The 23,707-nt window shown below is 35.7% G+C and overlaps 4 protein-coding genes and 1 long non-coding RNA gene across 5 annotated transcripts in view; 2 read left to right on the top strand and 3 right to left on the bottom strand.

Annotated features, from left to right (window-relative positions):
• LOC125651476 (mediator of RNA polymerase II transcription subunit 6-like) overlaps positions 1-2,148 on the top strand; it is a 10,999-nt gene extending 8,851 nt beyond the window's left edge. The window contains exons 5-8 of the mRNA XM_056165488.1: positions 1-11; positions 589-657; positions 1,291-1,431; positions 1,711-2,148. The exon at positions 1-11 is cut by the window's left edge and continues 29 nt beyond it. Of these exons, the coding sequence (XP_056021463.1) occupies positions 1-11; positions 589-657; positions 1,291-1,431; positions 1,711-1,826 (337 nt within the window). The 3' untranslated portion in view covers positions 1,827-2,148. The remainder of the gene's footprint in view (positions 12-588; positions 658-1,290; positions 1,432-1,710) is intronic.
• A 3,209-nt stretch (positions 2,149-5,357) lies between these two features.
• On the bottom strand, positions 5,358-8,098 carry LOC125652797 (probable G-protein coupled receptor 19). Its single transcript, XM_048882199.2, has one exon. It carries the CDS (start codon positions 7,110-7,112, stop codon positions 5,580-5,582), a length of 1,533 nt encoding a protein of 510 aa, XP_048738156.2. The 5' UTR covers positions 7,113-8,098; the 3' UTR covers positions 5,358-5,579.
• A 3,591-nt stretch (positions 8,099-11,689) lies between these two features.
• Positions 11,690-13,171, bottom strand: LOC125651029 (neuropeptide S receptor-like). The gene has a single exon (XM_048879630.2). The coding sequence runs from the start codon at positions 13,169-13,171 to the stop codon at positions 11,690-11,692; it is 1,482 nt and encodes a 493-aa protein (XP_048735587.2).
• Positions 13,172-16,064: 2,893 nt separating this feature from the next.
• Positions 16,065-17,640, bottom strand: LOC125651875 (alpha-2C adrenergic receptor-like). The gene has a single exon (XM_048880705.2). It carries the CDS (start codon positions 17,607-17,609, stop codon positions 16,065-16,067), a length of 1,545 nt encoding a protein of 514 aa, XP_048736662.2. The 5' UTR covers positions 17,610-17,640.
• A 4,483-nt stretch (positions 17,641-22,123) lies between these two features.
• On the top strand, positions 22,124-22,884 carry LOC130054763 (uncharacterized). The gene is made up of 2 exons (XR_008803081.1): positions 22,124-22,300; positions 22,596-22,884. It is a non-coding gene; the product is annotated as an uncharacterized LOC130054763 (long non-coding RNA).
• Positions 22,885-23,707: the final 823 nt, after the last annotated feature.

The raw sequence follows: 23,707 nt of genomic DNA, 5'->3' as shown, positions 1-23,707 counted from the left end.
TTTTGAGGAAGGTAATTACAGTACATGATATATAACCTGATCTTATTAGTAAATGAAAAACCGACAATCACCAAGTATATAAAGAATATATTCAGTAATCTATGTACTCTATTTGTAAATGTCAGAAATACAATCGTAGTATTTTCTTATCTGATTTCTTTTTTTCTCCTTCAAATATAAAGAATTATAATACTCTCTATACCATCAGACTATTTTTCTGGTTAGATACATGTGTATGTACGACTGTTTTGTATGCCTATTGTTCCTTATTAATTATGTACATGTATTATTACATAAACTATCAAATGTTTTATGGATAATACATGTGCCTAATCCAGGGGGCCGGCCCCTAGCACCCCTGGTGAGAACTATGTAAGGGGGTCTCTGAGGAGACTTTACCCCTGGTAAGGACTATGTAAGGGGGTCTCTGAGGAGACTTTACCCCTGATTATTGTACAGTATATGCAATTTGGAAAAGAAAATATTTGTACTATTGAAAAAAAACCAATTGCTGATGAGGAAAATTGTGAACAAAGAAAAGCGAGAAGATGATACAATCAATATATCTTGACATTCTTGTTTTGCTAGCAATGTCTTATTCACGCTACCATCCATCCAAAGGCTACTCCTGGGAGTTTTCAGAAAAAGATGAAATTGGTATGTAGTGATATTTTCTTTGATAGAGCTGTATACTATCAGAATTGAATATACAAAGTTTGTCCTAAAATTCCATAAACTGAGCACAGAATTTTAAAGTTATGCAGTACAATTTCATTGTATTATCATGCTTTCTTTCCTATGCCTTTGTAGAATGATTAATAAAATTTTAGTCGTGTATCAAGTTTATTTCTTGACAAAAACAATATTTAGTACTATAGTGTTAGGCACGACAGCATAAGATGCACCTTATCTTTTTTACACATTAAAAGTACAAACTTCAGTTTTCTGTGACTTCAGTTTACTAAAGAATGTCACTTGTCTATGGCATTTTCGGACTACCCTTGTATGCATATCATGAAAATGCTCCAAGAATAAAAAAAATATATATCTTTTGTATAAAAAAAAAAAGAAAGAAAAAGAATGTGTTTATTTGTCATTTACATATTTATTGATAATGATAGATGCTTTGGGTTTAATGAGCTGTTGTACTTGTCAGAAAAAATAAGAGTATTCAAATGTGCCAGCCTACTATTTGTTCTCTTATTCTAACTGCTTGCTTGCAAGTTTTCTCTCGTTAATCATAATGAAATATATGTACTCCACTGTCACAGTATTTTTTCATTGTAAAAGAGAAAAAAGAATCAGTGGACAAGAAAAAGAAAGAGGAGCCTAGTTCCTTATTCCAGCGACACCGAGTGGATAATCTCCTGGGGGAGCTTGCTAAGAAATTCCCTCCTAAAGTTGTCCAACCTCCTCAACCAGATTCAAAAGGTAAGTACATGTAATATTTTGTTGATTCTGACATCATTTGAGCAATATTAATGTAAAGTTTTTAAAAACAAAATATTAGAAACACCATAGAACAAATAAAAATTATACAGTGTGGATCGGTTTTGAAATTTTGTTGTTTGTTGATACCCTCAATGTGACTATTTCTTCTCGAACACCATTTTGCAAAGTTTGCATTCCTTGATGCAGACAAACAAATCATGTCCCTGTCTATGAGAGACTATCATTTCCTTGGTAAATATCTCATTGCCTGTTTTTCAGAGGAGCCCACAAAACATGAAACTGTCATAAAGCAGGAGGTGAAGCAGGAAAAGGCGGACGACAAATCTAACAGCATTAAACCTCCTCCTGAAAAACGAGCCAAGCTGGCCCGGTGACAAATCTAACAGCATCAAAACTCCTGAAAAACGAGCCAAGCTGGCCCGGTGACATGCCCATTGACTCGTTGTTTCCTGAGACCAGCAAGGTCTGCTGGGTGAACTACAGTGAATCAATGATCGTGAGTGAGAACAACACTCGCTAATGGCTCGAGAGGTCTGTGTCTTATACACAGCGGGGACATGCAGTAGTCATTTGTACTGATTCTTTTGTCAGAAGATGTCGTCTTATAGTCTCTGATGAGGAGTAAATTTATCAAGATGAATTTTGATATCTGCTATATTTTGTACAATGCTCAAAATAAACAGTGGGTAAAGTCAATTTGTCCATTTCTTATTGAATGATTCAATTTTATGATGATATACACCATACATGTACTTACAAGTGTATACATGTATGTTGTCATAACACAGTTTAATTGGTGGTTACCTACATGTATTAAATGTCTTTATTATATCCTGCTCAATGAGCTGGGGAGGGTATAATGCTTCCTGTTCTTGTCAGCACAACTCATCTGAAACCGCTAAAGAGAATTTCATGAAACTTTGTAGTTAATAAGGACGTACTGTGTAGATGTGCATGTTTCCAGGAAATCCTGATTCAGTTTTCATACTGGGTTTGCACTCAGTCGGTCTGTTCATCTGTCAGTTCAATAAATCAGCTCTGGACTTTTTTAGGTCAATAGATTAAACTCTGGAGACCTATTGCAGTTGGTCTGCGTCCGTCATGCAATAATATTTGAACTTCTTCTAGATACATGTAACCACTATTTCAATTCCTTTCAAAATTGGTATGTAATTTTCAGGATTCTTGCACCCCTGGGGCCTTAGGGGTGGGGCAAAAATTGACCAATTTTCAAAATTTTTCTCTACAACTGCACATGTGTAAGGAAAACCAAATGCATGGAAAGCCTGTACCAAAATTTCATGATCCTCAGGCCAGAGGATCTGACCTCAGGGCAGTTCCAAACTTGGTATATGTAGTGTTTATGTGTATAAAAAAAAAAAAAAAAAAAAATGACACATTGTATCTTCTTTAAAACTTGAAACTAAATGTATATATAGAAGGAGTGGGCAATCATTTATCAAAATTGTAAATTTCATGATCCTAGGGTAAAGGGTTGGAACCGAAATTATAAAAGAGATTATTGTCTTTTTGAAAGACTTCTTTAAGTTTGCTGTTAGGGTATAGAAACTAACTGCATATTTGGGAAAGGCAGAAAATGATGTATCAAAATGGTAAATTTCGCAACCCAGGGTTTTGTTTCTAGGACGGGTCCAAATTAGCCATATCATTTTATTACCTGTCATTTTGTCACCTAGATAGAATTCTTTCAGTGATATATGTAACACCAGTATTTAATTATTTCAAAGCAGGCACGTGGATGTGTAATGTTGGTGTTTACATGTAAATAATTACTGTCTTGCAAGCCAATAATTCTTACTAAAAGCAGTTATCTAAATAGTTTAATTTGGTTAATTAGTCATTAATACATATTCCTATGCTATTGAAAGTTTCTGAAAAAATGGTTCCCATCACTTTCAGACCGAATGCCCATTTAATGTTACATATATTACACTGTATATTATGTAAAGCCTTTCATCAATGTAGGCGCTATCAAGGGCAATTAAGTTTTAAAAGCACATTTCGTTTTATACTAGAATTTACCTTAGATATTCAGAATCGGATCAGGAACTTTTTCTAAATTTCAAATGAAACAAGGATATGAAGAGGCCTAGACCAAAATCCTATGCAATATATCCATGCGCAAAAAATAAAACATGGAATTGTTATTATTACAATAGATAAAACTGTTAAAACAAAATTGCAAACGGTATACAAAAATATGAAATTCAATATTATTAAAACAGAAATATAGAATGAAAATATACAATAGAAACAAAAATGTTTAAATAAGACTGCAGATTCAAATTAAAAGCAGAAACAAAACCGCTAAAATAAAATTGTTAAATAAATGTAACATGTATGCTGAAAATATTCCCGTAGCACTAATATACTTCCATAGTAGTATGAGAATGATGGTTATCCTGTGTACATGTATATCCATTCACGGCCGGAGATTTTGATTGATTCTACATGCATATATTGTTTAACGTCCCGTTCGAGAACTTTGCACTTAGATGGAGACGTCATCATTGCCAGTGAAGGGCTGCAAAATTTAGCTCTATACTCGGGCCTTAGAACAGGGAGGGATCTTTATCGTGCCACACCTACTGTTACACGGGACCGCGGTTTCATCCTAAGGACCGCCCCATTTAGTCGCTTCTTACGACAAGCAAGGGGTACTGAGGATCTATTCTAACCCGGATCGCATGGGAAAGAGAATAATTAATTATTTTACAAGTTGTCTAGAACATATTTACTTGAAATAAATTTCAGTACGCATACCAAAGAATCCTGTCCTGTGTGAACGAAGTGTTGAGTCTCTGGCTTCAATAGAACCACATTGCAAGCTAAATTGCGTTCACTGATTTATACATTTGTAACGGATTCCCTACATCGGAGATTTCGGTAAGGATTTCCTGGCAGGAATTGTGATGCTTCATGCTTGCAAACTTCATGAAAAGTATGACAGCTTGAAGCATCACAGTTCATAACCTTATGTATTTTCAGAAATAAATTTATCTTATTTTTTATGTTAAAATAGACGCACTATACATATATTTATCAAGATTCTTGTAAACGCGCATTGTTTTCAACTACAGGGCATTCATGCGGAACTGGCTTTCGTTGCAATTTGTAAAGATATCAACGATAAAAAAAAATGGAAATGTGCATGTATGAACAACACAATTTAAATGCTGTTTTGTTGGAAAGTGAATCGATCTGTGTATTGACAGTTTGAATTTTATAACTTTATTCAACTAAAGGGCTTTTAGTATATTGACGTCAATTTTTAATTGAACGCATTTGAGCTAAATCGACAATAAGATAGGATGTGTACCATATATATTTACATTTAGTTGTTGTAATTCGTCGAATTTAATGGCTAAATTGATCAACTGATAGTGTGCGCATAAAAAACATCTTGTTTACCGTTTGGCAAAGGGAGGATAATGTGTGCGCCCATGTATGAGAACATTTGGTAATTTCTTGTCATCATTGATTGACTTTTGTGACTTCCTGCAGACGATTTGTGGGTTAGCTTTTTTTTGTAGTGGACAGTCAATGACTAGATGTCAATCAATCTATGTCCAGTACAAAACTTGACGACAAGGAAAGAAAATTCAAAATGCATAATCATTACATTTATTACATGCCAGACATCAATCCCTGATCTTACCTTTATAGCTAAAGCGGACCATAATAAAGTAATTGCTTTAGTACCAGATTGCTTTTCTTTATCAATAGTTACACTCGAAGGAGTGAAAAACAATTCAAAACAAACTTTATAAAGACTTGGATAGAATATGTATGAAATTATATGTATCCAGTAAGCAAATATTGTAGCTCTGTTGATGTCAATCAACCAAAACTTTCGTTAAACTTATTTTGATATCAATATTTACTATTTGTTTGTAAATTTTATTTGTTTAACTTTCAAGAAACCTACGTGAGCGGTTAACATAAACAGTAAGTTTTCTAATTAGGTCAGCTTGACATTAAAACAAGAATTTCAAAACATGATATGACAAAACTAAGAAAAATCAATTGCATTTATATATCATTGAAATATGTGCATGAAAGCTTCGTTTGTTTAGATATAGAAAGTTAGAGAAATTCCAACCAAATTATTTTGGACGTGCCTTCACAATTAGTAAAAGTTCATCTCGAAAAGCCTTGTTGAACATTCCATAAAGTAATGGGTTAAAGGCCCCGTTCATAAAGTAGGCTGAATTCGCCATGACTACTACTTTTCTTGTTGTATCAGACAATTGTTCTTCAATAAGAGGATTTATTGCATTCATACTCTCCACCACAATTGTAGGAATATAGCTCAAAACGTACAGAAGTGCTATAAAACTAAACACAACAGTTGTGGCGCTGATCCGAACGTCCGCCTTGCTTCCACGCCGCCGAAATTGTTTTCTTAAATTGGATAATTTCACTTTGTATTTTAGTTTGATTTCGCTCTCCTCGATACTCATAGATCCATCGATGATGAACCTTTCTTTCGGTTTTGTAACAGTGTCTTTTATAGGTTTTTCTATGACAAGTTCGTTAGAAATGGTTGTTTTGGACATATTATTTTCAGTGTAACTGTTTACTGTCAAACAAGATACAGTTTTGGTCATATCAGAAAACACATCTTCAGACCTCTCATCAAAGTCTGTGTATCCTTCATTCACAAAGCCCGTGGGGTGTTTTGCTAAGGTGTTTTTATCCTTGTTTTTTAAAACTATTTCTTTGAATTTACTTTCGTTATCGTCATTCTGTGAGACATGCTGTTCAGAGGGGGGTTGCAATTGTTTAACATTTTTATTAGCTACAATATTTGTAACACTAAATTGTGCATTCTCTTCAACGGGTCTCCTTTTCTGTTTCTGTGAAGAAAAGGATGAATTTTTCATACTCCCCGAAAAGGACGCCGATCGAATGTCCTCACCGACAATTCTGTGCTTCCACTTAAGAATTGCTACAAAAATCAGTGAATATAGAACAACAATCATAGCTATACAAACAATGATAAACACGAACAGTATGATGAAATATATCCCCGGATATATAGATCCTTTAAACTGGTCGTCATCGGCACAGTCTTTTCCAGATATATCCGGATATATGGTGGTCACAGTCTCGGATCCGTGAAATAACATCATCGGCCAACTGGAGAGTAGCATAAGTATTACTGTTCCTATTATAAGATTTCTGACCGTCCTCATGGAAAGTCGCCTAAATGGTTTACATATCTTATAGTAACGGTCAAATGCTATACCTACGAGAATGATACTGGCTCCTCCATTTGAGAATACTTCTAAACATCTTACCAGCTTGCAAATTGCGGGATAATTCCCGCTGTACATCGGGAGACGTTTATCAAACACTTCAAAAATCAACATAAAACACGTTATCGTATCAAATGTCGACAGGCAGACAACAAATATGTTTGCGGTGGACCTCTTAAATCGGAATCGAAATACGTAAATCACCAATGTGTTCCCAAATATTCCTATAAGAATGGCGATGATGTAAAACACGACTGTAGGTATGTTGATGTGATACAGACGTTCGTTAGCTAACCACAAAAGGTAGTCCTCCGATATAGAAACATTGTTTCCTAGTTTTCCTCCAGAGGAATCCGTGTTCAATGAAATATTAACCATTTTGTAGTGTTCACATAGTGACTTCCATGCTAAAACGTTGGTTCTCTATCAATCTTTCCTTTCGTTGACTTCTTTTTTTTTTTTTGCGTGTAATTGCCCGACAATGAGTTTAAATTTCTTGTTTACCTTTAAATAACATTCGGTTAAAATCGTTCATCCAAACAAACCTTTAAGCTATATTATGCATTTCTGACACAGTTTAGAACATATCCGGGTTAGATCCTGCGCGCTTTCAAAATCAAAACAGCGACTTTTGAATTAAGGTGAATGGTGGCGTTCTCTCTGAGGTTAAGGAGCACTGTGCATCACGTCTCCCTGAATGACGCCCACGACCACGCGACGCAGGCGCCCTTTCAATTGCATTGGTAGTTTTGTCATGGATCATCAGACAAATCATGCAGATATTATTTCATTTCACTGAAATATTTGTAGATTTGAAATTAGTTAGATTAATAATTCCCCCGACAGCAGGCATATTGTAAGTGTATGGTTTTTGTTATGGAGAACTTTTTCCAGTTGTATAGTATTTTGCCAAAAACGTATATTGACACACAAAATTAGTTCTACTCAGATAAACGATTTTGAATCTCTTTTCTTTCCTGACTCCTATACATTGTATATAGAGATATGTACCAGTACGATACTTCGACGTTTCCGGAATTATATTTAATCTATATATTTTTGCACAATACTATATCATAATCACTGTCGTCACACGCTTGTCGTCAGAGGAACAGGAGTTTGCATGAGTAATAAAAATGGGTTCCGGCCGGATTCAATGAAACAGGAATACGACGGAAATTTTTATGCTATGCCGGCTACAGAACTTCTCTGGTCATTGTTTTTAGTTTGATTGAAATCTCACATCCTTGATGTTATTTCATTTATCTCAAACAAAAGAAAGACACAACTGAATAATACCAGTCTCTTTCTTTACTTCACCTATAGCACTCGTTAGGAAGAGCTCACGCAAAATCAAAATGGCGCCCTTATCTCGATGAATCGTGTCCTTCATGAGGCGAAGTCCAAATTTCTGTCAAACAATTAGAATTTCCCATGTTAGTGATTACCGTATCTTCCCTTGGGGATCCGGGTTGCTTTTCGTAAAAGGCGACAAAATGGGGGAGGTCCTTCGGGTGAGAACGAAATAACCGAGACACGATAAAGATTAGACTTGCTCAAGTCTCTATATGTTGTTTAATTTTATTGCTTTATCATTTCGTTAAAATTTTTCTGTGCTTCAGAAGTCTAAATATCATTAAACGTCACCAAACATAGCATTATTAAAAAGTATTAAAGAGAGCAATGATTATTAAACATAGAGACTTGAACAAGTCTAGATAAAGATCTCTCTTTGCTCAAAGGCCATAATAAGCGCCGATCATAGACCCAAATTTTGCAGCCCTTCACCGGCAATGGTGACGTCTTCAAATAAGTGAAAAATTCTCGGGCGAGACGTTAAACAATAATTACACAATCAATCAATCAATAAATCAATATTACCATATACATGCATATTCTAAATCTACATATCATGTCGAATGGACATAATGTTTACAGTGGAATTCCTTAAAGAAATTCAAAAGTGATCTGGCCATGATTTAAGGCGTTTACAGCCGAAAGTTTGTTCCGGTCGAATGGTGGTCCAATGTTGGACTTATCATGAATTACTTTTGTTATAAAAACTAACGTAAGTTCAATTCCATAGGAGTGTATTTAGGGATGTTAACTTTCATGCTTGCTTCGGATGTTGAAGATATTTTCCAGATGACTGGTCAGATATCAATATTTTCTACTCGACTTGTGAGATTTTTAACGTGAATAGCTTTTCACGTGAAATTCGTGTGAAATTGTTCGTGTGAATTTCACATGAAGAAATTTCACATGAAATTCGTGTGAATCTTTTCACGTGAAATTCACGTGAATCAACGTTCACATTATTTCCTTGCGAAAATCAAATCACATTAAAATTTTCGCAAGGAACTAATGTGAAAAGTGATATAATGCTTTTCACGTGAAATTCATGTGAAAAATTTAACGTGAATTTCATGTGAATTGCTGTTCACGTGAAATTCATGTGAATATTTTAACGTGAATTTCACGTGAAAAGGGATTCACGTGAAATTCATGTGGACATATTAACGTGAATTTCACGTGAATCACTTTTCACGTGAAATTCACATGAAATTTACGTGAATTTCACGTGAAAGGTTCATGTGAATTTCACGTGAACAGCATTTCACGTGAAATTCACGTGAGGCACATTTGCCTGTGTACATCCGCCGGACAGTGAAATTCAACAAACGGTACGATATACATCCGTCGGACAGTGAAATTCACCAAACGGTACAATATACATCCGTCGGACAGTGAAATTCAACAAACGGTACAATATACATCCGTCGAACCGTGAAATTCAACAAACGGTACAGTATACATCCGTCGGACAGTGAAATTCAACAAACGGTACAATATACATCCGTCGGACAGTGAAATTCAACCTGAAAGCGTATTACGCACTCTGAATTGATACAACACAAATTCTGAATAGAAAAGCCTCAAAGTGGGTCATGGTGCACCAATCCATCTGACATATGAACTGATTATGTATTTCTCTGAGAGGGAGGTTGTGACTAAACGTCGGTGCAATATCTGTCTATGATGATAAAAAGTCCAGGAAAACATTTGATCTACTTTTAGCCCTAAAGTAGGTCATGATGCACCAATTAAGTTGAAATGTTAACTGGTTATGTATTTCTCTGAGAGGGAGGTTATGAGGAAATTTCAGTGCAATACCAGTGACCATACCGGAAAAAAATCTTGAAAACTGTTTGACATACTTCTACCCCTAATAAAAAGTGAAGATAACGAACAGTGATCAATCTCATAACTCCTATAAGCAATACAAAATAGATAATTGGGCAAACACGGACCCCTAGACACACCAGAGGTGGGATCAGGTGCCTAGGAGGAGTAAGCATCCCATGTCGACAGGTCATACCCGCCGTGAGCCCTATATCCTGATCAGGTAAACGGAGTTATCCGTAGTCAAAATCAGCGTGCCAAGAACGGCCTAACAATCGGTATGAAACATGTCAGACAGCATTTAACCCAATGATAGGTTGTATTGACGAACTAGATCGTTATAACGACCATAGAATTTGCAAAATGCTGACTTCAATCGAGACTGTTGAAGCCCCTGTACAGCTGTACCATCAACTTGTTTGTCAGTAGCCTGCCTCGATTTAAAAACTGACTATACACAGAACAATCTCTTGCGTATCGAATCAGTTGAGAGATATAAACACCATATGCAGGTGATAATGGAATATTGCTACATAAATATGAAAAGTTGACGATGGAGAAGCTGAAATCATCCCGTTTGTCATGTAATGGTGGTATAGTATGGGATTAAATGCAAGAAATCATAGCTTATAGGAGTCATGAGATTGATCACTGTTCGTTATCTTTACCTTTCTTGCTCTCGGCGATTTTCTCATGTTAGGTTTTTCCTAGACATTTCACCGTGTACTAGTACATGTATACGTTTTCCGAGTCTATTTAATCATTACGTCAAAGTATCTACAATCAAGTCCATTGCAAAACATACTTATTTACGCTACGTAGTGTTTTAACAATACCAAAAACCTTGTTCAGTATTTAATTAATACATTGTGTAATACATGTATTTATAAACACCCGTATTAAAAGCGTTGGTTTAATGTCTCCCAAATAATTTTATACACGAAAGCATGTTCTGCCTATGATCAATTTCTAAACTGAGACATAGACAGACTATTAACAAATAACCTGGTTGGGGGTCATGTTTTTGGCCCCCATATATCTTTATGTTAGATTTTGCTGGGGGTCAGATTGCATAATACTTATCCAAAGACGTTTACCAATGTTTTCTAGTCTTTTCTGACCCCCATTATTTTGTCAAGTTTCATTTTCGTCATTTTATTAATAAATGACATTTTTTCAATTCAACATTGTGTTACTGGTTCTGCCTGTCATGCCAAAAAACAAGCCTAGTCTACTTGGCAAGGTTAAGCTGAGGCTAACGGAACATAAATAACCTGGTGTTGCAAGGGTTTCAACAGTCTTGTTTAGAGTAAGCTTTTCGCACATCCTTTGGTCGTAATAATGATCCTACAGTGTATTTGCAAATGTAACTTGTTAAGCCAATTAATGTCTGTCTTGTTTCATACCAATTAGGCCATTAGTCTACATTCTTTTCATTCCGATTTTGATTGCTCCTGTTCAAGACAGAGAGCGCACGGCAAATATGATCGGTCAACAGGGGATGCTTACTCCTCGTGGACGCCTGATATCGATTTAGTTTTGATCACCTTTTTCATTTTGTCGTATGCGATGCTATCCCTGCTTTGAAAAACGTACTTTTAACAATACTTTCAGATGAATGAGTATCATGTACATAGGAATAACACTATAGACAAAATTTAGTCTATATTCTTGCTTACATACATGTAGAACATATTACAAACACCAGAGAATAAACATTCTTTGAGGACATTTTTTAAAGTTGTTACGTCCATGTACCCATATATATATATCTATGATTTTCCTTTCAGAATTGATACAATTTCGTCTCGAAAACGCTTGTTAAACACACCGTATAATATGGGATTAAATGCAGGATTCATGAAATAGGCGGAGTTGGCTATGACGATGAGTTGTTGAGTTGTGACTGACATCGCCTTCGTATTCAGTGGCTGTACTGCGTTAATGCTTTCTATTGTCAAGGTGGGTATGTAACTCAGCACGTACAGCACGGCTATCAAAGCGAACATTATCGTTGTAGACGTCATTCGAACATTAGTCTTGCTGTTTTGTACACTGTTTCTTGGATTCCGTGTCCCTGTATTTCTCTGTCTTCGTAACACTTTGTCGACCAGTTCCTCCTCTTCTGCGGTTAGCACTACTGTCTTAGAAACAACATCGATAGAATCAGCGGGTTTAGAAGAACGACATATCGACTGGTTGTTTGGTTCCAGATTTGACAAATCAAAAGAAACTCTCTTTTTTAATGTTCGAGAAGAGGCTTGGAAAGAGCTGGAGTCATTTGTTGAATAACTTCTTTTCAGAATAGATGAAAATTGTGCGTTTGTTTTGTTTTGATTCGGTGTTTTTAGTGGAATTTCCTGTTTCTTGGCTGATTCATATTTTTCTCCCAAGACTACAAACTTTCGTTGTTGTGTACTAGTATTTTGCTTACTTTCCGTATCGACCGGGTGTTTGAAATCTCCTGGTAACGACAGGGATGTATTGGATGACCAAATTTCTGAATTTGTTTTCTCTCCGACAACTGTGAACTTCCACTTCAATATTGCGCAAAAGATAGCAAGATACAGCACTATAACTGCACCAATGCAACATAATGTGACAATTAAAAGAAGAAAGAAGTACATTCCGGAATAAATAGAGCCCTTAAATTCATCATCGTCTGCGCAGTCTTTTCCGGATAATCCTGGATAAATTGTCTCAATGGTTTCCGGTCCATGAAATAATGCAATCGGCCAACTGAGAAATAGCGTAGCCACAACAATCACGGTCACGATTTTTCTTGCTTTTTTAATTGGAATATATTTGGACGGTTTGCATATTTTGTAAAAGCGATCAAATGCTATACACACAAGTAAAATACTGGAGCAAGAGTTGGCAAACACCTCTAAAAATCGAACTACTTTGCAAAGAATTGGATAGTTTCCACTATAAAAAGGAAATCGTAAATCTAAAGTTTCGAAAATCAAAAGTACACATGTAAAAGTGTCAGATACCGCTAAGCATAGTACAAACACATCCACAGCCGACTTCTTTAAACGGATTCCAAACACATAAATCACGAGCGAATTTCCTAATAGACCCAGAATTATAGAAATTATATAGATGATTAAAGTAGGACGATTAATTTCATACTGCCGCTCATTAGAAATCCATACCAGGTACTCTATGGAGGAGGAGGAGAGAAGTGTGCTTGTTTCCGTGGAATTTATGGTGGTGTTTGTGGCCTTAGTATTATACGAAACATTTGCCATGATGAATTCCGTTTCATCTACAGTATTTCTGATTGGAAATTCATGTTTAGTTATGCTCCTCAAGCTCGGAATACAGTCTTTGCTGAAATAAAAAAATCTACATGTTCTACATGAATATGGAAGATACGAAAGAAAAACACTTTTGTAACACCTTTCTCTGAAAAATTTAACGTTGTGGAGGAATAGACATACATTGTAGTCTCGTTCAACCAGACACTCGGCTGTCTCCGTAAATCTCGTCGGAGATTTACGGAGACAGCCGAGCGTCTGGTTGCATGAAAGTAGAATAGACAATGAGATATGGAGATTTTTGGCAAATGTTCTTATTCTAACGAGATAAATGCAGAATTGAACTAAATGTCGTGAGAACTCTTGCGATATACCTAATCATTTTTCTTTTTAGGAGTTACTACTTTACTTTTAAATTACAAACAGTTATATTTGGCTACCACATAACTTTCATTGAAATATTGATAATGATATAGAAATTTAACTTGCCTGCCTCAGACTTGACTCTGAATAAACTTTCAGTAACCTTTGATACTTCTAATAAGGATACAAATTAAATCACGCAAATCCTTGTAACATACGAGACTTGCTTACTCCAGAGTCAAATTCTTGTAATATACGAAACTTGCTAACCCCACGGCCAAATTCTTTTCAGGATATTTAATTTGTAAGTATACATAGTTACACTGTACATTTAGCTGTATCCTAGCAGTTGTGTTTCCGATCCCAGCGCCACGGCAAATCTAGGTCGTTTTATATTGGTTATGAATATTCCTCCCCTAGGCGCCCGACATTATAAGTGAAATTCACGAGTCTTTCGAATATGAACTTAAAACCGCATGTCCCGTGTCACAGAAGGCTTTGGAACACTAAAAGATCCTAACTGATACGGCCCCGATCGTCATGCATAGGTCAGTGGAACTGTTCCCACAAAAACAATATAAATGTCCCTTTACCTGATCAAGATATAGGGCTCACGGCAGGTGTGATCGGTCGACACGGGATGCTTACTCCTCCTAAGCACCTGATCCCACCTCTGGTATATCCACGTGTCCGTGTTTGCCCAACTCATAATTTTGTATTTATTATAGTAGTTATGAGATTGATCACTATTTGTTATCTTCACCTTTTCATATACAAACATCACTTTCACGACAGTCATACATTCCAGTCCCATTAATACTCCCGCCATCAAGATTACACGTGGAATATGCCTCTTAATACTGAACACCACATTGAACGTCCATCATGAAAGGTGAATATAACGAACAGTGATCAATCTCATAACTCCTATAAGAGAGTTGGGGAAACACGGGCCCCTGGGTCATCACATTTGATATACAGAAAAGATACACATTTTGCTCCTTTTTCATTATAAGAATTCACATATAAATATATACATTTATTACCCGTAATAAATGCATTATGACAGTGAAATAGAGTTTTACACATGTAAATTGAAACAAAATAAATAAACATGTATACATGTATTATAAAACGCTAACCTCATTAGGAGTGTTTCGCTTAAACATTTATCTATAAAATTCACATCAGTTTCTAATCTTTTCTTAATTTCTTTATTTGCTCATTCATTTGTTTATTTTTGTATTTAATCACTATACAAATGCCAAATAGTCGATACCACGTTTAAGGAAGGTAGCTCCTCAGCTTTTGAGCACAACTGTATAGGATGCTACAACTAAGTATTTACTGGTTCAATACTGATTCCACTGGTACAAACGTACTACACATCTATTACTGAACCCCATCCAGTTGAAAATGTTGGTATCAATTCAAATGTTGAAAGGCTTTGGCAGGGACTGCATTTTGTGGTGTAAAGATTGATTAATCAAAAAGTTCTCAATCTGCATGATGTTACATTTTCTGTTTCATCCAATATGTCTACTGGATTTTTTTTTACTCCTATACGTGTATTTCAGTTTTATAATTTATGATACAAGTAGTTGAGACTTGCAACTAGTTCAAATGTTGTAATTTTATTGATATATTTTTCCAAACAAAACACTGATTCTTCAAACTTTTGAATTAATTCACTCGAAATTTTGTATAAAAATGAAGTATTTTCACCAATAATTTAAAAATTTGATGTCTAACCTCACTTTTATTTTATTTCCATTTTGAATTTCAAGACAATACCTTGAAAATTATGTGAAATTTTAGAAATTGACATTACTCCTAATACACGTATGTCCTTTTAACCTCAAATTTGATATCATGAATTTTTTCGTATATCAAGTGCCTTAAGGTCATTATTTATTTCCATTAACATTTTTGTAAATCTGTATTATTAGAAGACATGATTACGTATGTATTGTTTGTAATGATTGACTTGTGTTAATTATGTTGTGTTGATACCAACAGACAAATGAAGTTTAATATTGAATAAATCTTGAGTCAATTTTACGTGCAAAAAGGTCATGTTTAGAACACTGTAGCTCAATAACAAGCACCGTGATCCCAGTATTTCTTTTTAATTTCCTAATTCTTCTTCAAAGTAGATATCCTCAGGTGCGAACCTCTTTAAATTAACAGTTTACAATTGAATTTACATTAGGTACAACGGTTAAAATTAAGATATCAGGTTTAAATAAGAATTTGTGCAATGGAATATTGATTCCAAAAACTAAAACCGTGAACAAAATACAAATTACAGTGTTCATTTCGGAAATGAATTATACATTTCATTTTTGAAATCTATTTTTTATTTATGTTTCAACAATCGACTTTCATTTCTTTTGATGTTTCCAGTCGTTAAAATAGACGTACTATATTTCTCAAAATTCATACGCGCATTGTTCACATCTGAATTGTATTGACCATCATTACAATTATCAATGACAACAAGGACAATGTAAATATAAACTCATACCCTAGATCGTCTTGTATTGCCTAGTGTAATATCTCTTACTTTATCTCGAAAGAACTTGTTGAATAGTCCGTATATAATGGGATTGAAGGCGATATTCACGAAGTAAGCTGCATTGCATACTGCTATGACTTTCCGTGTGGATATCGAGAGCTTTTCCTCATTGATACCGCTTATGGCGTTTATACTTTCCACAATTATTGTAGGAATATAACTCAGTACATATAACAATGCTGTCAGACTAAACATGATGGTGGTGGAGCTAAGTCTAACCCCAGCCCTGCTGCTGCTTCTTCTGCGGAGAGATCGTTTCAGAAAACTGCCCTTGTGTCTCGTACGTATCTTAGTTTGGTTTGCAATGTTTCCACGTGTCTTCAGGGAGTCTGTACTCGTGCTTCCTTTGGTGCATTCGTGTTGTTCTCTTAAGTTTAGAACACTGGGGTTTGGGGAATTGCTGTTATCCTTGTTGAGTACTGTAGGGAACAATATACTTTTGGCGCGATTGGAAAGCATATCATTACCTGTCATCATATCAGTTTGAAGATTGACGTTGAAGCTTTTTTTACTTGTATCTGTTTCAGGTGTGAATTCAGGTTGGCTACTTGAGATATCTGTGTATGAATTCTCTCTGTTTAGTTGTTCATCTTTCAGCTTTCCCGTTGCAAACGAATTTGTATGGCTGAAAGCATTGGGCGATTTTCTAAGACTGGCAGAGTCTGTTGAAGATTTGGAAGACTTTCTGAGATTAATAGTGGACGATTTCCTGAGATTACCAGAGACTGTTGGCATGCTCTCACCAATGGTATTGTGTTTCCATTTAAATATTTTGATAAATATTAAACAATACATCACCACAGTCACGATAATAGTAGATAGTATAATGACAAATACGATGGGAAAGTAAATCCCCGGATAGACGGATCCTTTAAAGTATTCGTCATCAGCACAATCTCGACCTGTTATTGAGGGATAGATAGTTTTAACTGTTTCCGGTCCGTGAAACAGTACCATTGGCCAGCTGAGGACAATCATTCCTATCACGATTCCTAGTATGCTTTTTCTTACTGTTCTAATAGAAAGACGCTTGAACGGTTTATAAACTATGTAGTAGCGATCAACAGAAATGCTGCACATTATAAGACTGGCGCATCCATTGGCGAAAACTTCTAAGCAACGCACTAATTTGCATATTTCAGGATAGTTGCCACTATACATCGGAAAGCGTTTATCAAACACCTCGAATATCAATAAAAGACACGTGAATGAATCAAATGTCGATATACTTGTAATGTATAAATGCGCGGTAGATTTCTGTAAGCGAAATCCAAATATATAAATAACGAGGAAATTTCCGAATAATCCGAAAATGATTAAAAGTATCAAAATAATAATGATTGGTTTGTTGATGTCACATAACCTTTCATTCGCAATCCACAAAATATAATCCTCGGGAAGATAGGTTCTGTTTAAATCTGAGCCGTGGTGTCCGTTTGAGTCATTGATGCTTAATGCCAAAATATCCCACATCTTCTTATTTCCCATCTTACATTGCGATTCTATGCATTCATATGAAGCAGAGGACTTTGGTCTTTCCTGCATGAAATAAAAAATAAAATTTAGAAAACCTTTAGAAAAATATGATAAACAAGACCATCATACGGATAAATGTAACGTACAAATGGTATCACCTGCATGTTGTTTAAAAGAACCATCAGTGGGTTGGTGGGAGGTCGGTGGGGGCTTGCTTCCTACCTAACAAAGTGTTATTGTTTGATTATTTTAGTTTTGTAGTTTGTGTGACAGATTGCATTGTATAAATATATAGATAAATGAAGATACTTTCAATCAGTATAGAGATTGGTTGTATCTTCTTGAGAATTGTTTCATATGGAGACGTCACCAAGACCGATGAAGGGCTTCAAATTTAGGCCTTTGCTCGGCGTTTACGGCCATTGAGCAGTGAGGGTTCTTTAGCGTGCCACACTTTCTGTGACACGGGACATCCGTTTTTAAGGTCATCTCCGAAGACCCGTGACATTCACACCTGATGCCGATCGTTTGACGATGGAACTGTCACTACCTCTTTTAACGACTTTGGTCTGTCGCGGCCGGGATTTGAACCCCGGTCTTCCACATGCGGCAGTATAGAGAAGCAAATAAGATATTAGTATGATAGTGAAAGGCCAGCGCATATTTTGACGCTATATGTACATGGATATAATTATAAGGATACTAATATCAAAGATAGGAGTAATAATAATGACCGGTATCTACATATTACATACAGGATATCACAACCATCAGTTAACACTACTTCACATTGTAGTATAACATTCATAGAGGTGGTACATTATAAAACATAGAAAATAAATACAGGACAGACATTTGAATGCAGAGTGATAAACCATTTACTGAATACTTATGATATATTCTGGTGCATTCAGGAAAGGTTTATCATTTTTGGGAGTTAAACTTCCACAGGCCATTACACACTGCACGCATAAATATGTTACATAGGACTTTGGTGTCGGCCTCTTCACACCCTCATTTTGTTTGAAATATCGTATGCTCCAGAAAACGTTCTCCAAACAATATAATCCCATATTCAAAAGCTAAAGTTTAAAACAAAGAGAGTCTATTTCAAATTATGAGCACTATATAAACAGAAATGTTCGTTTTATAAAATGATAGGGAAAGATATACATGTATTCACATGTATCCACACGCAAGGCACTACGGTATATCGGCGCATTTAAAAATTTAGTGAATGTAAATCAATATTGAATTAAAAAAAAACAACAGCGGAATTACATGTACTTTGACATACACTGTATACTATAATTATTATTATGTTTTTAATGTTCGAAAAAAGTTCAACTCCCAGGAGTACATTTTGCACTTTGATTAATTCAAGAGACTATGATAAATACAAGGATATGAAGAAAAATGCATATGATTTGTTTACAACACAGATTATTAGTATATGAATGTTTAACAGTAGATAATCTACATGACGTCACAATTAAAATTGAGAATGTTGCAAAGATATGAGGATTTAAAACTGCCATGAGATGGAAAATTTATTGAAAATTCAGGAATTTTATTCCAAACAATTACTACAGATGAAATTAAAATGATTACCTGGCAGTCAACTCGCTAGTGTGTGCGGTTTGGTAACGTCCTCCACATCGCCATCGTACCATTACACATAAATCCGGTTTGAATTTCGTGTAAACTGATTCATGCAATCAAGTAATTATGAATTTATGAGGAAACGTTGATGAATTACAGAGATTTAAAAGACACTGCATAATTTGTGATGGTCAAGTAAAATGTTGGGTTATTGAGTACAGTATAGACATTGTCCATTCAGTTGAAGTTAGCTTCAACAAATACACGATTACGTAAAATACTCTTGTACATGTAGTATGGAATTTCAACACATACAATATCAAGGATCTTTATCGTCATCAGATTTTTGATGAGTGAAAAAGGTCAGAGTGGCTGACATGAGACGACATGAATAATTATCAATAAAGAGAATGAAAAACTAAACACTTCATCAAGAGTTTTAATATAAATTAAAAGTTCATTTCCGTTACATCATCCCCAAAATGACAACCCGAAAAAGAAAAAAAATAATGTATCAGAAACTTTGATTTGAGTCTGATTTAAAAAAAAAAACAACCTCTAAACTCTAAGAGATATTTAAAATTACTATGAATTAAGGGTTTTGAAAGTAGTTTAAATTACAGTTAAACCACAGGTACAGGGTATATACACCCGCCCACCTGTACAGGGATTACCGTTTATCCGCCGGTTTTCCCCGCAGGATTTCGCACCTGTTGAAAGTAAACCACGCCAACGTACGGTGGCACTACGGAGGTTAAGCAATTGTATAAACAATGTTATCTTCAAACATTTTCCCTAAGATACTCAAATTCATTTTGCATATTGTTTTATGTCCGAATGGTGAAATTTCACTTATCTAAGACGTTGATGAAGTATGCTGTAGCAGTGAGGGTGCCAAACCCTGCCGTGACACAGGACCTTGTATTTTAAGATCATATCCGAAAGACCCGTGACTTTTACTTATAAATGCCGGGGGTTTTACGAAGGAATAATCACTACCTATCTTAAAAATTTAACTATCTAACTGTACCACACCCACCACCATCAGGTACGAAACAAGCGCCCTCACCACCTGACTACCACGATCGGGAAATTCAAATGTAACTGTTTTTACAGAATCTTTGAATGCTATTTGTTGAAAAATACAATTAAATCCAAATTTGAAAAAAATATAAATCAACTTATATCAATCATGATCATTCAATTTTAGCCTATACCGATCTAAATAATATAAAAAGTACATAATATGTAAATAGATCAATAGTTATACAAAATGAAGGAGTTGTCTTTCTTGTTGCTTTGGAATTTGACAATAGACTTTTCTTTTTTATTAATACCGAAACATTTTTCATGATATATTCTACTTTTTTTGTATGTATTATATAATAGAATGCCATGTGTCATTTTTAGAACAAGTAAGCGACGTTTGGAACTATTTCATTGTAATCACACAGATAGATTTTACAGTGAAGCGCACAAGGAATTTTACGCATCGTCAGAGAAAAAATCGATTAATTGATTGTGCCACTGAGTGGAGATAAGTGGGGAAAACGGAAATGTAGGTTCTGTTTGTTGCTGTTCACGTCCCATTCAAATCTGTTCACTCGTATGTAGAACCTCACAAACTGTAGGTGAAGATAGAACCTCACAAACTGTAGATGAAGATACAACCTCACCAGTTGTAGATGAAGGTAGAACCTCACAAGCTGTAGATGAAGATAGAACCTCACCAGCTGTAGATGAAGATAGAACCTCACAGCTGTAGGTGAAGATAGAACCTCACAAGCTGTAGGTGAAGATAGAACCTCACAAGCTGTAGATGAAGATAGAACCTCACCAGCTGTAGATGAAGATAGAACCTCACCAGCTGTAGATGAAGATAGAACCTCACCAGCTGTAGATGAAGATAGAACCTCACAAGCTGTAGATGAAGATAGAACCTCACAAGCTGTAGGTGAAGATAGAACCTCACCAGCTGTAGATGAAGATAGAACCTCACAAGCTGTAGATGAAGATAGAACCTCACAAGCTGCAGATGAAGATAGAACCTCACAAGCTGCAGGTGAAGATAGAACCTCACAAGCTGCAGATGAAGATAGAATCTCACAAGCTGTAGGTGAAGTGCCACAAATTTTGACTTGAATATGGCGCTCATCAAGACCGTGGTGATGAGGAGTCTTTTCCGTGCCAACCATGACACAGGACATCCGTTTTCAAGGTCATATCCGAAACACCTGCGACTTTCACTTCCTATGCCGGGCCTTTTGCGAAGTAACAATTACTGCGTACACTCGCGTGCCAAATCAAAAGTCGTAAAATGGCTGAAGTGATAAGTAGAGCTGAAATAATAGGCATCATACTTGGATTTATATCTCTACACCCAATAAAGCTACTTACCCAAACTGTCAGTACTAAGAGAAGATAAGCCAAGATTATTGACAATTACCATAGTCATCAACAACTAGTACTACTACATGTATTATGAAATGCAACCGTTGAGTGCAAGAACAGCTTGAACTCGCTTGGGTAGAGACTGATGCAATGATTTGTCAATAAGGTACTATTTTTATTTGAGCAATCCGTTTTTGAAGTTTTATTTTTACAGTTGAGTTCTTCATACATTTTCAATAATATCAGCCCTTCACCGGCAGTGGTGACGTCTCCATATGAGTGAAATATTCTGGAGAGGGCTGGAAATCGGCGCTTACGGCCTTTGAGCAGGGAGGGATCTTTATCGTGCCACACCTGCTGTGACACGGGACATCGGTTTTTGCGTCTCATCCGAAAGACCGCCCTATTTAGTCGCCTCTTACGACAAGCAAGGGGGTACTGAGGACCTATTCTAACCCGGGTCCCCACGGGACTATTAAAATGATAGAGCAAATTCATATTGTATCATGCCATACCATGCTCATAAAATTTTATTTAATATATTGTGCCGTTACCTATTTTCGATAGTATCCTAATTTCGATAGGTTATTATATTTAACGATCATTCGATAATTGTAATGTCATTTTTCGGAATGTTTTTCCCAAAATCAGCGTCAGTAACAAGAAGTGTCAGATAGCCAAAAAGATCGAGAATTACGCTTTTCAAAGAGGTAAGACTACAATTCTGTGTGCATCTATTCTGAAAACGCCATTTTTCCCAATGCCAAAAAAACCACAATGAAAATCTGATTATTTTCCGTCGAAAACAGCGTCCTCTTCACCTATGCTGTCGTCTGATAATAAACTCAATGCTGTGTTTTAAAAATAGATAAGCCTCTCTTTGGGTGAACTATCGGTTCAAGAGAACAGTATGGAAACGCATTATAGTCATATTACCATACGTTTTTTAAAAAATTCTCTGTTTTAAAATTTGTTTTTATTGATTTCTTGTTTATTTCTTTGCAGATATTTTCCATCCAGAGAGGAAATTATAAGAATGATGATCCAGAGGCCTTGGGCAATGCTTTCCAGTCGATAAAATATGGAATGAGTGTCCATGCTGAATTGTTACTGCCAAATGTTTCCAAGTCCCCTAGACAACTTTAAAATATGATAAATGGGCGTAATAACATTGGGTGTGTGTCTTCAGGACCTTCACCACTATTTAAAATTGTTTGAAGTTGCTTTATTTGTTCATTATTTAATGTAATCAATTTGGTCGAAAAAATAAGAATAAAAGAATCATTCTATTTAATGTTGTTTTAACACTAACAGCGCGCCATACTTACTATCGAAAATAGGTGACGTCAGTCAAAACAAATTTGATTATGGCGGATCTAACGAAAGTTGAAATGCTACCTGGATTTTGATAGTTTTAAACAAAAAACAGCATATATTCATTAGATAGAGTTAATTGATTAGAACAGATAAAATTCAGGTGAGAAATAATTGCTGAATATATTAAATATATAAAAATAGTACTGCACTATCGAAAACCGGTGACACCAGGATATGATGTTATACCCCTACCATATCATGAAAAGGTGAAGATAATGAATAGCTATCAATCTCATAACTCCTATAGGGAATACAAAATGAAAATGTGAATAAACATGGACCTCCCGACATCCCTACCAGAGATGGGATCATGTGAATGAAAATGGTTATTTTTAATAATAAAACGTCTTCGATATATCTATATGTCCAGTTAAAGGCCGAAGCAAGCGATTTTTTTCTTGTCATGTAGCTTTTAAATTAATCTTACCATCGCGGTGGTCTAGAGGTAGAGGGTTCGGCCCGCATGCGGAAGGTCGGGGTTTAAATCGTTCAAACAGGTAGTGACAGTTCAATCGCCAAACGCTCGGCATCAGGTGTAAATGTCACGGAGATGACCTTAAAAACGGATGTGCGTTGTCACAGTAGGTGTGGCACGCTAAAGAACCTTCACTGCTCAATGGCCTGAAGCGCCTTGCATAGGCCTAAATTTGAAGCCTTTCACCGGTCTTTGTGACGTTTCCATTTGAGTGAAAAATTCTCGAGAGGGACGTTAAACAAGATACAAGCAATCAATTAATCCT

This window comes from Ostrea edulis, chromosome 5 (assembly GCF_947568905.1).
Source record: "Ostrea edulis chromosome 5, xbOstEdul1.1, whole genome shotgun sequence".
Classification (NCBI taxonomy): Eukaryota; Metazoa; Mollusca; class Bivalvia; order Ostreida; family Ostreidae; genus Ostrea; species Ostrea edulis.
Note: the sequence above shows the minus strand (reverse complement) of the source record. Positions and strands in the feature narration are given on the sequence as shown.